Raw genomic sequence first — 20,020 nt, forward strand, 5'->3', positions numbered from 1 at the left:
TTCTAGCACTTTTCTCAGCCCACGAAAGTTTTACTGGTCTGTGCTTTGCCAATGTGTTTCATATCCAAAGAGTATATTGGCAGTGAGCACCATAAGGTGATGAGACGTAGCACCAGTGATGCCGTGAGTCATGTTTTTAGTACATATTGACATTCCTTCTTAGAACTCGGTGATTTCGAAGCCAGAAGGGTCTTTCACAGATGAAGAAACTGAGATTCAGGCACATCCAGAGTCCAGCCTTGAGTTTCCTCCAGTGTCCTTTCCAACACCCATGTTTCCTTCTGACCTGGGACTCCAGAGCAGGGATTGGAAACTCTGGCCCGTGGGCCAAATCAGCCACCGCCTGTTTTTGTAAATCAAGTTTTATTGGCATACAGCCACACCCATTCACTTAGTGCTGTCGGGAGGCCACTCTGGCATTGTAACAGCGGAGTGGAGCGGTTGCAACAGAGGTTGTATGGCCAACAGAGCCTAAAATATTTGCAGAAAACACTGCAGGAAACATTTGCTGCCCCCCGTTCTACGGCATTGTTGATTCGGATGTGCAGCACAGTGTGCTTCAAATCCTAGGCATAACGTGGGATGCGGAAGTTGAAAACATTGTCCCCGCTCTCAAGGAATTACTTGCACTTTGCAGCATGAGGCATGCCTAAGACATGTAGAAAGAACAATAACAAGTGATGTAAGAAAGGAGGCAAGTGCTAGACTGTAGCCTGTTTGCAGACCAGTCTGGAATAGTTGCAATAGCATCATGAACATCGATAAAATACAGTTAAGTGGGAGAAGTTGTTTCTTTGCATACCTGAATTGTGCAGTTAAGTCATTCATCCATTTATTCAAAAATGATCACGAATCTGTATGTGCCAGGCCTTTTTCTAGGTGGCAGGGCATAGCATCTCTAGATGCCAAATTTTGTGTCTTTATTGACATAAGGCAGGATTCCTCTGATTCTGTGCCCTCAAACAAACTAAGCTCCTGCTTTGGTTTTAACTATCGACAGCCAAGTCTTCAAAGAAGAATTTTAAGTCGATCTGGCTTTCTCTTAAAGTTCTTCAATTCCATTAAAACCTGAGTTACCAGACTTCCTGTCTGCTTGTCCCTTCCCTGGCCTTAATCCCAAAATCTGCTACGGACACAAGTTTCATTTGGCGCACCGGTTTATAAATCCATTCATCGTCCTTCATTTGCTGCACAAACGTGGGGATTTTACAGGTCTGTACAGATGGGTTGTTCCAAGTCCATGATCCATCCAAATAGAGAATGTTTCTTTTCTTGTGCTTATCTCACAACTTTTGCTTAGCTCCCTGATTCTCTTTGCAAACATGAGCATCTTCATGGTTATCTGCAGCAGATAAGACATAAAATCCACCCCGCCCCCAAGCTCGTGCTCTCTTTTCTAATAACACACGTCATGGCAATCTTTCAGATCTTTAAAGACACTTGCAAAAATGTGCCTATTATCTCTCAAGGTTACATTTTAAACAGAAACAAAAAAGATTCTCATCGAGGAGACACGGAGTCTCCTGTACTGCTCATTTGTCACCTGCCTAGAACAATGTACTTTCCTGATTTGGTTTTATTGACTGGATGAGTTCTGTATGCACAGAAGTTCAATCCTGGAAGCCTCTAACCTTCAATCAGATGAAGAAAAATAAGCTCTGCTTGGATAAGCCTCCAAAGAAGTTGGAGGCACATCCTCAGGGGCCCGGGGGGGGGGGCCAGGGGAAGTCACTCTGTACTCTTCCCCCTGCTTCCACGCCTACTTCCTCCCCCACGGTATTTAGTGCTGGCCAAGTGGTTTCCAGTGAGGCTCATGGACTTAATTATTTATTTTTATTAATGAGCCTCGGGACCAGCCTTGAAGGGAAAAAGACTTTATTTTTTGTTGTTGTTAAGTTTATTTATTTTGAGAGAGAGAGGGAGAGAGAGCACGAGCAGGGGAGGGGCAGAGAGACAGAGAGAGAGAGAGAGAGAGAGAGAGAGAGAGAGAATCCCAAGCAGGCTCCACGGTGTCAGTGCTGAGCCCAATGGGGGGCTCAAACTCACGAACTGTGAGATCATGACCTGGGCCGAAATCAAGAGTTGTCCATTTAACCGACTGAGCCACACAGGCGCCCTGAGGGGAAAAAGACTTCATAAAAGAGAAGTCTAAAGGGTTCAGTGTGAAAGTGATGAGGGGCAGTCTCATTCCTAGGCCTTGGTGGTAAGATGTGCCTTTGCATGCTTGTGTGTAAATGTCGGTGTTTGAGGAAGAGAAGGACGGGTGTGGGGTGTTCCCATGAACCAGAGAGGCCCAGGGTTTTAGTACTAGCTAAAAGAGCCACATCATCCCTCACTGTCTCAGGCAGATAACCCTCTGCAGAACCCCCAGGGCTCCCGACCCGGGGTCCCAACCAACAGCTGGCCCGGAGTGTTCCCGGGGAAGCAGCGTGGGCCTGTGGGAAAGCGTGCACTCAGGAATAAGCAGGATTGGAATCCAGGCCTTGTCTCCAAACAGGGGCTTACTGTCCCTGAGGCCTGATTTCCTTCTCCATCATAAGGAGAATATGAATAACCATTTCCGTAAACATTAAAAAAATATATATTTTCTATTTTTAAAAAGGGGTGCTTGGCCGGCTCAGTCAGTTAAGCCTCTGACTTTGGCTCAGGTCATGATCTCACCGTCGATGGGTTCGAGCCCTGCATTGGGCTCTGTGCTGACAGCTCAGAGTCTGGAGCCTGCTTCGGATTCTGTGTCTCCCTCTCTCTGCCCTCCCCCACTTTCACTCTCTCTCTGTCTCTCTCAAAAATAAATAAACATTAAAAAAAAAAAAAATCTAATACCCATTTCCGGGCTCTGTTGAGTACTAATGAGACAACATGTAAATGCACAGCACCAGTCGGCTAATTACTGAGCACGAGAGCCCCTTCTCTGCTCCATTTTTTTCTTCGCCCTACTGCAGGGCTGCAGAGAGTGAGGGGAGGGCAGCGGGTACAGCTGGCCCCACCCCCACCCCACCCCACCCCAGAGCTGGCAGGGGCATTGACCTCGGAGGCCTGTGTCCGAGGCGTTTGTTTCAAGTGACACCAGCCTGCAAAGGGCACCCCTTCAAGACGCCCGGGTTTCCTTATCTCCTTGGAGATTCACCTCTGTGCTCCCTCTCACCCCCCTGGGGCTTTGCTCGGGGAGTATCCCAAGTGTCTCCAGCTTCTCACACTGGCTGAGTCACTGCAGTTTATTTTCACTGCACTACCGAGAAATCAAAGAGCCCTGAAAGAGAAGGAAGTTTCAGGACAACGTTTTTACAAGATAAAACGGTCACAGCACAGTGGCTGGGCGGAAAATCGTAGAAGGAGCTCGGGGAGACTGGAAATTCCAGTTTGCTTAAGGACACACATTTCTGTAATACAACGTGACTGCCCGACTGCCGGGAGGTAGGGATGCAGTTTTCCCGGGCTGCCCCCACCTGAGCAAAGCAGGGGCTGGGGTTTTAAGCTCAGCTCTGCCAGTGCAGCCCAGCCTCACTCCACGCCTTATGCAACCAGAGGTGAAAAGGGCCAACCTCGTTTGCAGCTGCGGTCCCCATGCCCCCATGGAGCCAGGAAGCACAGATCTCTATCCCTCACCCTCACTTCTCCCCCACCCAGCTTGCCACCGTGCACATATGGTTTCTGTTTTCCTAAGCCGTGGCAGAACGCAGTTGCCCATTGTAAACACACCTCTGTGTATCAGCACAGGGTTGGCTGAGCTGGATTCATCTGCTTCTAGGTAGTGGCTGATCTAGAATTTGGGGGGGGGGGCGGGGGGAGGGTGGGAAGCAAAAACAAAAACAAAAAAAAACCCAGACAGACAAACAAACAAAAAACCCTGAGCTGTGCATGTTGTAAAGCTCGTGTTCCTATAAGCAGAGTTTCTCAAGCTTGGGACTCGTGGTAATTGGGTCAAATGATTCTTTGTTGGGGAATGGGGGAGAGCTGACTTGTGCATTATAAGATAGTTAGCAGAATCCCTGGCCAGTAGCATCCTTCACCCCAGTTATGACAACCAAAATTATCTCCAAACATTGCCAGATACCTTCCCTACAGGGCAAGATTGCCCCTGGTTTAGAACCACTGCTCTCAAGCAGAGGAGTAACTTTCTAATTTGTACGTTACTTAGCTGTTTTGTTGCTGAACCTGAAATAAATCCATTAATTTTTTGCAATAAACTTAAGTAAAACAGGGACACTCACCGTCTGGTGAGTTGGTGATTATACCCACAGAACTCCAGTTTACAGACCTTCATTTAAAATTCCATTTGGGCAGTTAGAACAACATAAAATTACTTTCTCAGAAGCTTTCCCAAAATTTTAATTAACCACCATCATTAAACATTCCCTTTGTCGATAACTTGACTTGCCCACTCAGATTTTGAAACATCAGCTTTGTCTAGCATGATTTTTTTCATTAGAAACTATGTTGGTTATGTGTGAATCGCCCATCTTTTTACAGTCTCTGCTCTGCGAGCGTGTACAATGAGTCTCTGGTACGAGACAGACGTGGGAGTGGAAATATTTCTCCTTAACCACAGGAAGGGAATTTTTACAATGCCTTTTAGCTGTGGGTACCCAGGGCACCTCACCCAGCAGGAAGGAGAGAGAATGCTCTCTGCAACCAAAAAATGGCACGTCACTTGAACTAAACCCTTTTATAAACTTCCTCGCATGGAAGAGACAATCCAAATAATGGACATGTGTTTAAAATACCCATATGCCTTCATATAGAAGGCCCTTTAGTTTAAGAGAAATGCACTTAGGATTAATGAATACTTTGTAATATAAAATTTTTTCACATGCATGTTCGAGGGTTATATTATAGGATAATCTTTTATTTATAGAGTTTGGTGAATTTTATTATAGAGTTTGGTGAATTTATTAAGCATTTTCATTGATGATCAAAGAACATCGTATCTGTGCAGATGTGGATTTCGACAGAGCTGAAAAATTGCAGGTAGGCTATGGTAATAACCTCCAGAGCATCTAGGGAACTAAAAAGGTTCTGCCTTTTATTTAATTGAAATCTTAAAAACAAACTAACTCACATGGCTGAACTTTAATTGTTAAAAAAAAATAAGAAGAAGGAGAAGAAAGGGAAAAAAATCTCTTGTATGATCAGGCATTTATTTTTATCATCTGGAATAATTTTTAACTAAAGAAACCAAACAATCAATAATAGAGTTATAAAAGCCACTTAATACTCTGAGTTTGAAACAACTGCTTTATGCCACAAAATTCCTGTTGCTACCTCTGTTAGTGACTGAGTAATTCAATATGTCTTGAATGTCAACATATTTTTATTACTCAGCTAATGTTGGCTTTGCTGGGTTAAATGTCATTTAAAGTGATCAGCTGGCAGCTTGTTTGGGGTTATTTTCACATTTATGAAAGGGAAAAGTTTGCAAGAATCCAATGTTCTTGAAACATATAGGTGAAGTCTGTTCTCCAGTGAGCCCTGCCCTTCATTTACCAACCAAGGAGCAGATAGCATTCCAGATCTTTTAAAAAAAAAAATTTTTTTTTTTTTGAGAGCGAACACATCTTCAGGGGGCAGAGGGAGAGAGAGAGAGAGAGAGAGAGAGAGAGAGAACCCCAAGTAGTCTCCATACTCAGCACAGAGTCCAACACAGGGCTTGATCCCACGACCCAAGCCGAAATCAAGAGTCAGAGGCTCAAACCAAATGAGCCACCCAGGCGCACCCCTCTAAGATCTTTTTTAGGAAAAGGTTTACATAAAGATCCAAGTTTGAAGCCCCTGCATGGACCTCAGTGCTGGATAAGCCCTTGCTTGGAGAAATGGTCTGGTTCACACTGCACTGTTTTGTGATAAGTAGAAGGTACCACAACAGTAAAACAGAAACCACAGACACAATGAAAGTGAAAGTCTTTGTGCGGAGGGGATGGAAGGACCATCCGCTTTATACTTTAGCTCCAGTTGGCCGAGAGGTGACAGGACTAGCAATATATTGTTCACCTTCATATGGTCACAGTTTTTTTATATCAAACCGTTGAAGACAATCCAATAGTTCATTACTATTCAATGTTAGTAAAATGGACACTTGAGAGAATCGAGTCCCGATCCAGGTGACACCAAGCCCCTGCAGTGAAGATGATTTCTCCCATGTGGAGGAGCGATATAGGAGTTAGACACAGACCCCCTTTGTTTTTCCTTCTAATTTACTGGCATTCTATGCGATAATATTTGATTTTGTCAGAGGTTTTCCAACTGGGAGAGACTGGGGGGAAATGTAAATGCATCTGCCATTGTATGATGGGACAAACACTGAATCCGCAGCTCAGTCCTTGGTTTTCCATTTGTAATAACAGTGTTCCAGGGCAAGGAGATGGCAAGGAGGGTTAGGGCCCATTGCCTTCCCCACTGCTTTGCCTAGAAATAGAGTCGTCCTGTTACAAGAGCCTTAAAAATGAGCTAGGGGGCGCCTGGGTGGCTCAGTCAGTTAAGAGTCCGGCTCTTGGTTTCTGCTCAGGTCATGATTAGTTCTAGTCCCGCATCGGACGCTGTGCTGACAGTGCGGAGTCTGCATAGGATTCTCTCTCTCCCTCTCTCTGTGCCCCTTCTCTGCTCACGCTGTCTCTCTCAAAATAAATAAATAAAAGCTTTTTTTAAAAAATGAGCTAGAGTCTTCTCAGTGTGACCCTGACTTCTCCAGGTACTTTATGGTGCTCGGATTGGGTCCCCCACTCTCTCCCTCTGGCTGGCAGGCGGGTAATAGAAGTGGCTGGCCGCTTCTGTCCCCAGAATAGGGTTCAAACTCGCAGAGCACCTGGTGTCTTCAACGAAGAGCACTGTTTGTCCTTTTCTAAAACACATAACTTGCACATTCCATTAATGTTTAGACACAGATAATGGGGGGGGGGGGGAGGCTACAGTAAAGAGATTTATGGTCATTTCAAGTTTAATGTCAGTTTCCTGCAAGATTAAGCTTCTTAGAAAATGCCACATTTTATGCCAGTTCCTTGCTTGGGCTGTTCAGAGAAAAGGCTGGATTTCATAAAGCTTACACTAAACAGAGCTAAACCTTGTTCTGGAAAGGCCTAAAATTATACAGATATCTACCTGTTAACTGGCTTCTCTGAGAATAGAAAACCCATCAGGAAGAATGGTGGGGCACGGGCTTCAGAGTGGTGCAGAGCCTGGAATCCCGTGTGTGTGTGCATCACTCATGAGCTGTGCCCTTGGAGTAAATTACCAAACCCTCTAAGCCCCAGCTTCCTTGTCCATAAAATAGGAATAGCAACAGCACCTGCCTCAGAAGGTGTCCTCAAGGTCAAGTGCAGCACAGTGCCTGCTAGTAGGCTACCCGATACGTAGCATTGTTGCTATTTTCATTACTTTCCCTTCACATGCAATATCACTAATGCAGTGATCCTGTAAAGTATGTGTGATTCCCATTTCATATATGAGGAAGCAGAACCTCGGGGAGATTTAAGAAACCTGCCCAGGGTGACCTGACTCAATTCCCCTTGTGAATATACTCCTGAGAAGGGTGTGTTTCATTCTCTGGGAGGTGCATGTGTTGGCTCTAAAATACTCCACGTCCCAATTGGACACTCCCTCCCCAGGTGTGCTGGGCCTCACCCAACATAAGGAAGTCAGCACACTGTAGTGCAGGAGCCCAGGAATTCATATCCCGGCCCCCTCAGGCCTCAGAGGGTTAGGAAAGACGCACGACACGTGCTGAGCACATACACAGCGTTCGGTAATCGATCGTTCACGGCCAGCCATTCTGGCTCCAGCCTACCCAAGCTCCCCAGAGTCAACAGTGAAACCCCTGAAAACTGGAGTCTCTTACTCTCATCTGGAGACCATTCCAAAAGTACACATAGATAGGACGTGTCTCCATCCACCCATCAAGGGGTCCTAGAGGGCAAACCACAGACCATGACGGCCCAAATCCAGAAAGCACTAGAACAAGGGAAAGCTGTGTGGTATGTGTCCTCTCGTTTTAATATGCCAGCCCCCTGCCAGGAGCCAAGGCCTAGCACAATACCTGACCTGTATGAACTCACTTAGTAAATATTTGTAGCCTGGCCAAGTGACAGAACGTCGGTCCTACAGAGGGGAAAAGTGACTTTTTGCCCTGGGTTCCTTGCTACGCTGATTTTGTGACAATAAACTGGCTTTCGAGAACTCCAGGGGATGCTGTAGTGAGAATATCTCTCTTCTTTTTGAAAACCACACTAGCCACAGCTCCTGGCCACATAGTTTCTTTTTCCGCAGCGTTTCACGCATCACACTTGTTTCTCTGCCATTTTTTAGCCTACCCCAATCTTCTCATCTGTATCCATTCAGCCTCCAACACCAGAACAATCCTGCAGCATCACCAGGAACACCATACTGCTTGCGTAAACACTGGGGCTCTCTTTCCGCCCTTAGTCCCCACCAGCCTGTTTTTACCCCTCTTTTGGCTTGCTTTGTGTCTTTCGTGTGAGCTCTGCTCAAGTTCAAGTCATCGGTCATGACCTTGAACAGGCTGCTTCCTCTTCCAGGCCACTGCATCCCCATCTGTGGAGGGGAGGCCGTTGGCCGGGATGGTCTCTGAGGCCTCCACGGGTCAAAGGTTGCCTTTCTCCGGCACCATCTGCCAGATCTCTCTGGGCCCTGGTCTCCTCACTGTGAAATAAGAAAGTTAGACCATCAATCCACACTAGGCAGGAGCGGCTACTGGATTATTTTCTGGTTGTTATTCTTAGGGCCTCAACAAGAAACATAATCAATGTTTTCTTGCCCTTTTCCTCTGTAGACTGTAGACTGCTTTGGGATTACGTCTATCAGTTGCTTTCCGACAGCCGGTACGAAAACTTCATCCGATGGGAAGACAAAGAATCCAAAATATTCCGGATAGTGGATCCCAATGGACTGGCTCGACTGTGGGGAAACCATAAGGTAAAAGGGCACCAGATATTTGCTGTGCGAAGTAATGCCAAAATAAAGCCTTCATTTCCAGGTTGGAGGATAATTGTCTGTCTTCTGCCCCCCAAGTGTGCCCATCATTATTTAGTTTATTCCTCACTGCGCAATTAGTTGCAAAGGGAAGGACATAAGTAAAGATGCCACTTTCCATGTGTTACTTATGCCAGGTGCCAGTTAACTTCACACCCCCCGGTCTGGTAGGGCTGCGTTGGAAGTGGCCCTCCATCCTATCCCCTCCACCTGGTGCTGCCACCTGTGTGTCGCTAGGAGCTGAGGAACAGGGGCTCTGTGACTCACAAGGGAGCTGGGGAGGTATCGCTTCTGTTCCGCTCAGTGAGAAACACCCACGTCCGCAAAGGCCCCCTTCGACATGGAAATGCTCACATTCTGACTGTGACATCCCCTTGAAAAGCAAACAGGCAAGAACTGTCCGCCCCACAATTTTCCACCCTGGGAAAAGGGAGTAGAATTTAAAAGACCCAATCTTTTAGAGTTAGGAAAACTGTTGAAGTGCATAGAGGTAAAAAGTGGGTGAAACACCACCCTAAACATGCATGATGGATGCCTGGATAAAGAAACACTGCCGTATACATACAGAGGAAGATTACTCAGCCTTAAGGGAGGTTAGAAATCCTGTCACAGGCTACGGCATTGGAGGAATCTTGACGACATTCTGCTAAGTGAACTAAGCCAGTCCCAGAAAGACAAATCCTGCCTGTTGCCACTCACATGAAGTATCTACAACAGGCAAATTTGCTGAACCAAAGAGTGGAGTGGTGTGGCTCGGGGTTGGGGAGAGAGGGGCAGGAGAAAGTACTGATCAATGGGCATAAAATAAAATAAAATAAAATAAAATAAAGTAAGAAAAGAATAGAGCAAAGAGTCTCTCCCCTCAAAAAATATTTAAATAAGTAAATCTGTATTCCTACTAAAAAAACAAAAACAAGTAACCAAGATCCAGGCCTGACCACAGCCAGGTAGACGTGGGGCAAAGCAGGCAAAGCACCTTGGTGGCACAGCCCCAGATGAGCTGAGTGAGCAGGGACAGAGTGGGGCCCAGCCGAGCTCGGGGGGCTGGGGGGCAGGGGAGGTGGGGGGGCTGCAGCCTTAGAGGTTGGAAGCCTGTGCTCTGGCTCTGGTGAGGAAGACCTAATTGCAGGCCATGACCAAATACGGCAAGGCCCCACTGACAGACTCTTCAGTGCGTGAGTCACAGAGAAAAATCCCTCTGCAAGCTCCCGATGGTGCCCGGAGCCCCAGGGCTCGGAACCACAGTATTCTTCCTTCCACAACAGGAATTCCAACAAACAAACAAAAAAATCTCTTCCTTAGAATGACAAACCAGAAACACAAGTTGGAGAAAGGTTGCTGCAATGAAAGAAAGAAGGGAGGGAGGGAGGGAGGGAGGAAGGGAGGGAGAAAGAAAGAAAGAAAGAAGAAAGAAAGAAAGAAAAGGAAGGAAGAAAGAAAAGGAAGGAAGAAGAAAGAAAGAAAGAAAGAAAGAAAGAAAGAAAGAAAGAAAGAAAAAGAAAAAAGGGAGGGAGGGAGGGAGAGAAGAAAGAAAGAAAGAAAGAAAGAAAGAAAGAAAGAAAGAAAGAAAAGAAAGAAAAAAAGAAAAGGAAAGAAGGAAGAAAGAAAGAAAAGGAAGGAAGGAAGAAAGAAAAGGAAAGAGAAAGAAAGAAAGAAAGAAAGAAAGAAAGAAAGAAAGAAAGAAAAAGGAGGGAGGGAGGGAGAGAAGAAAGAAAGAAGAAAGAAAGAAAGAAAGGGAAAAAAGAAGGAAGGGAGGGAGAGAAGAAAGAAAGAAAGAAAAGGAAAGAAGGAAAAAAGAAAAGGAAGGAAGGAAGAAAGAAAAGGAGAGGAAGAGAAAGAAAAAGAAAGAAAGAAAGAAAGAAAGAAAGAAAGAAAGAAAGAAAGAAAGAAAGAAAGAAAGAAAAAAAAATTCTCTGTGGGTCGGAAGGTGAAGGATGACCCACAGATAGGGGAACCTGCAGGAAATTCATGGAGCACAGCAGAGCATAGTCTTGGAAGGCAGTGAGGGAGGTTGCTGTGGGATATACTTTATTAGCCACAGCGCCAAGACTTCTGACGAAAGGGGATTCACCTTCGGAGAAATTTTGGCGCCCGTGTCTAAAGGCCAAGGGGGTGGGAATTGGTGGGCCTGGGGGGCAGCTGGGGGGCAGGTAGCTCCCCGGAGCTGGTAGGGCCACGCGAGCAGCCAAAGAGCTTTTATTTTAATAGCTCCCCAGCGCCTTTTCAGAGGTTTATGTCACTGTGTCTTTGTGCTTTTTTCTCTCTTCCTCCTTTGAACAAACAGAACAGAACAAACATGACCTATGAGAAAATGTCCAGAGCCCTGCGCCACTACTACAAACTAAACATTATCAGGAAGGAGCCAGGACAAAGGCTTTTGTTCAGGTAGCGCTTCCTTTTTCTCCTTTCCTTCTTTTGGGAGGATATTGTTTTCCTTAAATAAGAGGGAGGAGGGAGGCTGTTAAGATCTCTACCTGCCTGTCTGACACGGAAAGCCATCGCTGGTACAAATTGCATACCAGATGCTGGGTTGTTCGAATTTCAGGAAAAGAAGTCGGTTTTTTGTTTTTTGTTTTTAACATATCTGTCCTGTCACAAAGCCCAAACTAAGTAAGCACAGTGCGACTCAACTTGAAAATAATGCAGTGATCAAATCGTATTATCTGGATTTAACATCCAGGGTAGTTAAGAGGACCGGCCAAAGTAACACCGTCAATGGCAAAGCGAGGTATTAGGTCTAGACTTCCAGGTTCCCGATGCTTGTGAGCAAGTTTCTGAACCAGCGTTTGTCAAACTTCAGGTCATGACCCATTATCGAATCATGAAATAGATTTAATGAGTCAGTCTAAACTTTTTTTTTTTTTTAATGGAGTAGAACAAAACTGAACAGGATGGGATAGAGTCGAAAATATCAGACTGTGTCACATGAAGTAAGAGTGGCTAATGATTCAGGAAAGCTTTGTTTCATGTGTGCGTGTGTACGTGCTGAGTCATGATGTCAAAATATATACAAAATATATATATGTTTTTAATTTTTTTTAACGTTTGTTCATATTTTGAGAGACAGAGCGTGAGTAGGGGAGGGGCAGAGAGGTAGAGGGAGACAGAATCCGAAGCAGGCTCCAGGCTCTGAGCTGTCAGCACAGAGCCCGACGCGGGGCTCGAACTCACAGACCATGAGATCATGACCTGAGCTGAAGTTGGACGCTTAACCGACTGAGCCAACCAGGCACCCCAAAATATATTTTTTTTATGGTGCATGATAATCCGAAAAGTCCGAAAGCTGCTGCACTAGACATTCCTCTTTCCAGACTTCCTCACAGCTAACGAGTTCCAACCATTTAACCTACCACATAGATTGTGATTCCAAGCACTCTGCCAGAGAAGAGAAAGAATTAGGAGAAGAGGAAGAAAGGAACATCAAGGACCAGTCAGGAGAGGTAGAAGGGATGGTCACTGACACTGATGGTAATGGACGTGGGGCGACCAAGGGAAGGCTGGGAGAAGGTGGCATCAACGGACATGACGTCAGGTTATGGGTTTGGCAGATGGGACAGAAAAGAGTTTCAATGGGGCTAGAGAGATGGATTTGGAATTGTCTGTACACAGGTAGCAAGTGACACTCTGCATGAGTAGATCCATTCGCTGGGATAGATTAGAGAGAGCAGAGAACTCAAGCTTTATTTAGCATTAGGAGTAATGGTAACTTGGGAAGGGTAGAAACAATTGATGTCTTCAAAAACAACAGAAAAGCTTAGTCAAGAGATGGGAACAGAATGGGAAGGAGTTAAAAAAAAGAACCCTTGCTTCCCTGGCTCTGCTGATGGCTTCTCATCATCCTTGACCCTAAACGTAGTCCTCGGCTCCTGTTCTTTCTGGATGAAATGATTCCATTACACAGCTTCAGTTAGACTTCATGGTTAGACTCACCAGCCTTTGTTCTGTATCCAGCTCTAGGATCCCCCTGAAGTCCCCCTGAAATCTGAGTTTCCAAGAGCTTCTTATAGTACATGGGCACTTAAATACCTTCTTTACATACTAGAAATATCCCCTGCCCCCCATCCAGGATTCCTGTTACTCATCAGTGGTGTCAACGTCGTTTTAAGCAACCAACTTTGATGCTGGAGTTACTGTTGACTCCTCCTATATCCAGGTCAGTCATTATGCAGGATTGTCCCTGGCTCTTCCATTCCACAATGTTTCTACTCCATTCTATGTTGCTAGGGCTAGAAGCCTGGAAACCACATTTCCCAAGATTTCTTACCAGCAAATTCCAGGTTGGAGTCTACCAATGACAAGCACTTTCATGAGAATTTAGAAGACATAAGAAAGGCAAAAGCATTCTTGTTGCTTCCTTGTCTAGACTTTATGATTCATACCTAGATTAATTCAATAATCCTTTCTACCTCTGGTCCACTCCCCTGCCTTCCAAATTCATCACACACACACTGCCAGCTACCTACCCTACGACACTAATATGATCCCCTGTGCCAGAAATATATATCCCTCTAACTTTTGCTTTTTTAATATATATGCCCTCTAGGTCTATCTCAAGTGTCCCACCCATCATGATGCTCAAACACACACAGATATCTTCTTCCATCATCTCTTGGATCCCTTGGCCCTAAACCACATCACGATTTGCATTTTCAATAGCTATACATATGAAGTCCTTCTCCCCACAACTAGGTCATAAGATCCTAGAAGGGAGAGGATTATATTTTATATAATTCTATTTTATACCTTACGGAGGCTTTCAGTAAATGTTTCTTGACAAGCCTGATTTGGAATATCAGAAGCTTATTATGGAAGAGTAGTCAAGAGAAGAAAGAGGTAGGGTAGGGGGCCGAATATAGCTTATCTGTGGATTTGGCCTCGGGAGATTGTCAGTGACTTCAGATTTTCGGGAGAGGTGTTAGGGGATGAAAGGAGAAGACAGAGTGCAGACTCAACAAATTGTACTACTTGGGGAGTTGAGCAATAAAGGGCAGAAAAGAGAAGCAGAAGTAGTTGGAAGGTTCATAGGCTTCCAATAGTGTTTTTTGACAACATAAAAGGACAGGATCGTGCTATTAGTGAGAAGAGTTGGTCATTTTTGAGGAAATGAGGGATGGAAGCCAGACTTGCCACAAAATGAAGGCTTCTTGGTGTGTAAAACCCTGTGTGTAATCAAGTGAAGTGTTAAATTGTGGGTAGTCTTTACAAGGGTTATAGGCACTGAGGGAAGGAGGATTGCAGTGTGGACTGGTGCTGTTGCATGGCTCTTTGATGCAGGGGCAGGGTGCAAAGAATAAGCAGGGCTCAGAGAGTGCCAGATGAGGTTTGGAGGGAAGGCCATGATGTGTATAAGAAAAAAGACTGGCCAGACTAGAATAAAGGCTTCATGCTCGTCAACGGTGGGTGACAAGAGTTTCCTGGGTAGAGATGACAGAGAACCCAGGTGGGCAAGCCGAAGAGTGTGTCCTTGGCTTTATCTGTTAAGTGGTCATCACAGGCTTTCGAATGTGGAGTGACATGTGTTAGGACCGTTCATCTGGTGCAGGGCAGAGTGTCTGGGAAGAGAAGGGTGTGCAGGCGCCGAGGGGGCTGTGGAAGCGGCACTCTGGTGAGGGCAGAACCTTTGCAACCAGGCCACCTTCCTGCACCGTGGAAATCGTGGCCCTGACAGGTCACTGATAGGATTTCCAATAAGAAGATAAGCCTTGCTGTCTGCACCCAGCTGCAGAGGAAGACAGGCTAAGGGGGATTCATTGCTAGCATTTTGGCTGGATCAGTGATAACGTTGAAAATGATTCTCTTTGCCTTTCTAACTGCTAAGAGCACCACTAAGTTGCCCTTTTATGAAAATTTTCCATTTGGCATTTAATTGGATCCTTTTGAGGTAAATTCAGGTGTTGCATACCATTCCCTGGGCCCACAGTCTGGGATAGAAATGGATAGACAGCTCTCGTAGGTCATTGGAAAATCTCTCTAACAGCAGATCAGTGAGCTGTACCAGGGTTCCCTCGTATGGTTGTACAGGAATGCACGACACAGCTCACAGCCACCCTAGACGTTTTTATAGTTATTTTGCCATTTTTTCCAGCACTCAGAGGAAGGGGCACCTCCTTCCAGTTTGTGCTAAGTCAGCATTACTGGCTGAGTTCAAATAGCTGTCCAGCTATTTGAGATGATGGGCCCTTTGCTTTTAGTTTAAGAGTTCAAGGTGAAGGCAACTGGAGGAAAATGTAATCTTCTGTGCTCGTCCATTTCCTCTCACCAAAGGTTTATGAAAACCCCGGATGAAATCATGAGTGGCCGAACGGACCGTCTGGAGCACCTGGAGTCCCAGGAGCTGGATGAACAAATATACCAAGAAGATGAATGCTGAGGGAACCAACCCACCACCTCAGCGGGCCAGCAGCCGGGGGGCCCCCTGCCCGCGAGGGGCCTGGAGGCGAGCCGAGCAGGCGGGCTGAGACTAGAACAGGAAGAGACCCAGAAGTGGGAGTGACACCTGTCTCGCGTAGCGGGAGGGCCCCCAGAGCACCTTAGACAAACCACCCAGCAAAGGCGGGGCTGGAATTCTGGCCGAGGGCACGAGCCTGGGACTCGCGGTTCCCGTTTCCTCCTCATTTGGAACCTCTCCATCTGTAATTCCTCACCCTCACCCGTCCACCTGTTGTTAGTTTCATGGTGTTTTCATTTTTTGTTTTTTTTGTTTAAGACCATGCAGTTTGACTTTTCATCATTCATATAGGGGAAGACATCCGAGGTTGTTTTCCTATGGAAATATATATCTATTATATATACCTATTTTTTTGCAAATCTCACAAAGTGCGGCAAACCCAGCTGGTCAGGAAAGAGAAAACACACGCAAAGGGTTTCAGTTTCCTCTTTATCCTGCCACGTGGATCAGGTTTGTTCCTGTTGCTCTTGGGTCTTGGCTGGGGAAAAAAAAAAAAAAAAAAGATGCTTTTAAAAAGGATAAAGTGAAAAGGAGAGCGCTCTTTTTCTCCCTCTCACTCTTTCCTCCCCTGCCTCTCCCTCCCTGCCTGCTGTTGAGTTTCAGATACCTTTTAGCAGAGTCCAGCCTCCAGGACAGTCTTGGGAGTTGGTGACGCTCCAACGGAATCAGCAGTCTGGGTGCTTTGCAGCGGCACTGCGCAAAAAATAAAATAAATAATAAATAATAATAATAATCCAACCCACATCCGGACATCTGGCTGCCTATCAGAGGGAGGCCCCAAACGTCACAGGTGCTGTGGTCCTCCAGAGAGATAAGCGTCAGTCCAGCTGGCTGCCCCCGGCCGTGGCTGTGAGCACCCCAGGGCTTGGTGGTGCCGCAGGACAGAAGATCAGGATGGAAGGCTGTATTAGTCAGAAGGCCCCAGCCTCTTGGGATTAACTTGCAGGTCCTGCAAGGTTCCCAAAGGCCACCTTGTGGTCAGTTTCATGCCCTCACCTAGCTTAAAAATTCCTGAGCTTTTTAAAAGTTTCCTGGCCCCCACGGGACACAGGGCATTGGAGAGGGGAGGACCCTGGAGTACACAGTCTCGCTTGCTACTGATGTTTGCCCAGCCTGGGCAGACAGGAAACTCGTCAGATCTATGACCTTTTTCTCTTCTCCTTTCATCGCTGTGCTTCACCCATTCGTGGCTCTTTCTCGCCTCGAAATAAGGTCCACAGTGTCTTGTAAAATGAGAGAAGTGCCACCCCTTAGTACTTTTGATGATAACACATATTTTTAGAAAGCTCTTTGAGATTTTTTTTTTTTTTTTCCTTTTCTAGCCATCTGAACTGACTCTTTTAATACAAGTTCAGAATCCAATCTTAGAAGGACGGCCATTTTTTAATCCAAAAGATTAGACCCGCCTTACACAGCACCCCCTCCTCGTTTCTCTAGTTTTCTCTCCTTGGTTGGGTGAGCATCTCGCAGCTCCCCAGGGTACATGTGCACGTCGTCAGCGGCACTTCTAGATGCTGCTGCCAGATCCCTGGGTGTCTTCTCAAGCCACTTGTGAGCAAATCAGGGAGGTGGGGGTTGGAGGAACGCAGGCAGGAAGAGTTCTCCCCCAGCCTTATTGACAAGGACACCAGCCTGGGGAGAGGGAAGGACAGATTGACTGCGGGTCAAGGACACTGGAATCAAGGAGCCCTTCGAGGTCCTTCAGTTGTGCTCTGTTCCTGCCCCTTATCAGACCGCAGATAGAGACACAGAGGTGGCCAGCCTCCTCCACTGTCACATGATCCACCAACTCTGCCTTCCGGAAGGCCGGGCTTGCAGTGAGGTCAGGGACCTGCTGATGAAGGAAGGGTTTGGTCTCGGGCCACTTGAATGGTGGTGAAAGTCAGCTGGACCCCAGCACGCTCCAGATGTCTTTCAAGAGCATTCAGCAGCATGCACTGATTCGTTGTCCAGCCTCTAAGATGACTGATGTTGGATTGCAACTTGAGAGATTAAGCCAAAAACCTGGTGTATTGGGAAGACCATTGAGTCAAAGGGCTGGAGAGAAAAGGTGGATTTTTACTGAGGCCCTTTGTGTGGCTATGAAAGCAGAGACCAGGGCGTGATGTTGCTCTTTCCTAAGATGAGAACATCTCATTCTGTTCACTTTACCCACATGTAAGGACTCCAGCTCTTTCTGTTCAAAGAATATTACAGCTGAATTATGGAGGGAAATTCCCTTTTGCCCCAAGGATCTCTGTATTTAAAGCAATAGCCTGTAAGAATAGGTAAGACTTAGGATGGTGACACCTTCACCTGCTTGAAGAATAGAAAGCACTAATTCCAACGTGCTCCTTATTTCCTACCCCGGTATTACCAGTAAGAACTTTCTGTTGATTCCCTTAATGGCAAAAGTCGTCCTCATTTATTCTCTGAGCTAACACCCGGGCAATGCCGACACCAGGGATGCGGTGTTTACACGCCGCAGACCCCAAAGATCTCTGGTTCCATTCAGCAAACTTGGATGAAGCACCTTCTAGACACTGGGAGGGATTCAAAGAGGAAATCAGGCGCAACCCCTGCCCTCCAAGAGCTTAGGCTCTACCTGTAGGGTCTACCAGTATGAAATTCCTTACTTCAACACTAAGTACGAGGGGCGATGAACATGTCACCTGGGACCAAATTAAAAGCACGTCCGTGATCTGAATAGCTGGCCTTTCCCTACCGCTGCCATGTGAGTCCTGGGCTTGCAAGATCAGAAATTGGGAAAGGAGAATGTGGACGAGCACTGCAGAGCGGGGAGAGCTCCCTTCAGCGGTGTCTGAGACGGTCGCTCTCACTTGTATCTCTAGCTAGAAATTCTCTAGCATTTTCTCTTCCCTGCACCCTGGGTTAGCGAGGTTGCCTCCTCTTGATCAGAAGAAAGCAGTGGCAATTAGCGGGACTAGCTATGTGGCTCTTAACATGATCTCTTTTTGTCCCAAGGCAACTTAGTCTTGCCTAAGACAGCATCACCAGTGTCCTGAATCCTTTTTTTTTTTTTTTTTTTTTGGCGGGGGAGGGGGGGGGCAGGGAGCTGCCCACAGAATAAGAGGAATAACACACTGATGAATTTTCTCCTTTTGATGGTGTATTTGGCCCCCTCCGACCCAGGGTCTTTTTACCCTGATACCTTGTCCAAATGGGAACGTAGCTTTAGCTGAAACTTCGATGGCTTTGACAGGATTCGCCTAAATGACTAAGTACCCACCGTCTCCCCCTTTCACTGCCTAGGCTCCAACTCGGAATACGTTTTTGAAACATTCACTCCCTTCTGCAGAAGGGAGACCCGAGTATCCAGGAGGTTAGTATGACTTGCCCGAGGAGCAGACAGCATGCCAGGGACAGAAGGAGGACTGAGATCCAGCCTGGCCAGATCCCCCATTTGACCCATTCCCACCCAGGAACCTGAAGATGAGAGATTTGGGAAAACACACGAAGAACAAAGGGCAGGTTGTTTTTGCTTTTGTGTTTTTCCCCTAGCATTCGGTGCTAGTCGGTTTTCACCCGCTCGGCCTGCTCCCCTTCTGAGCAGAAATCTGGAAGGAAGGCAGTGAGACAAGGAAGCCATGGCGGGAGGGGGGGGTGGGGGTGGCAATAATCCCTGCCTGTCTAAAAACCGCGGAAGACTAACCTGATCCTCCTTTGGCCCCATCTGCATCAACACTAAACAACTACAAACTCCCTGAATCTTTCACACATGCCAAGTGAACATTCTTGAAGATTTCTCTTTGTGACTGCGAACCAGGATGAATCTAGAATTTCTTTTTCTCCTTTTTTTTCTTTTGTTTAATTTCTAATCTGTTGTTGTTTATGAGGTGTGGGGTGTATAAGGGACTGAATCAAATGAATGTAACAAAAAAAAAAAGAAAAAAAAAACAAAAAACAAATGCCTTTTCTCAGGGCCAGTGAGTTGCAAATAATTTTTAAAGAAAAGCCTATAATTGCATCATCTCAATAAATTTTTTATAAAAAAAAAGAAAAAGGACCAAGTCTCTGTTTTTAATAATATGGAATAGAGTCAATGCAGGCAAGGTACGCCAATGAGCTAAATCCTGTCTCCACTCAATTACAGCGTAAAGCACTGTCATGGTTTTTCACTGGCAGGCAGCCTCTGTCCCCGAGCAGTCTGCAGGCACTTTGGACAAGCGGCACCAGAAAGGTCAGAGCAAACCGTTCAGATCTGAGCATCTGCCGCAGGTGGAGAAATCTACCGGAAGGAACCCCGACCGGAGATGCTTGGGTCCCGTGCTGTGCCAAACATTTACCAGCTCCCTGCCGACTGAGGGGATTCCGGGGTCCTCCAACAATAGAACTGCTCCTTGGTTCTACTGAAATCATGGGTGTGAGCCTGTCGGTGAGGACGGCACAAGTACGGGGTAGGGCCCAGGACTACACAGGGGACCACAGTGACCTGGGAGGTCATCGCACAACTCAGAGCCCCGCCCCCACCCCCGTGCTCAGAATGTCTCAGTGACACTGGCCAGTCTTGCCACTTGCCAGTGAGTAGGCACTTGTGATTTCAATATCAAACATCCTGCAGTCAACCAGAACTATCTGTCTGCCGTCAGAGGT

General features: G+C 46.4%; 1 protein-coding gene across 2 annotated transcripts in view; it reads left to right on the top strand.

Moving 5' to 3' along the window:
- The window catches only part of ETV6 (ETS variant transcription factor 6), a 256,842-nt gene extending 237,481 nt beyond the window's left edge, over positions 1-19,361 (top strand). For both annotated transcript variants that reach the window (XM_045464140.1, XM_045464139.1), the window contains exons 6-8: positions 8,780-8,922; positions 11,264-11,364; positions 15,244-19,361. In XM_045464140.1, coding sequence (XP_045320096.1) covers positions 8,780-8,922; positions 11,264-11,364; positions 15,244-15,349 — 350 coding nt within the window. In that variant the 3' untranslated portion in view covers positions 15,350-19,361. The remainder of the gene's footprint in view (positions 1-8,779; positions 8,923-11,263; positions 11,365-15,243) is intronic.
- Positions 19,362-20,020: the final 659 nt, after the last annotated feature.

Source organism: Leopardus geoffroyi, chromosome B4 (genome assembly GCF_018350155.1).
Source record: "Leopardus geoffroyi isolate Oge1 chromosome B4, O.geoffroyi_Oge1_pat1.0, whole genome shotgun sequence".
Classification (NCBI taxonomy): domain Eukaryota; kingdom Metazoa; phylum Chordata; class Mammalia; order Carnivora; family Felidae; genus Leopardus; species Leopardus geoffroyi.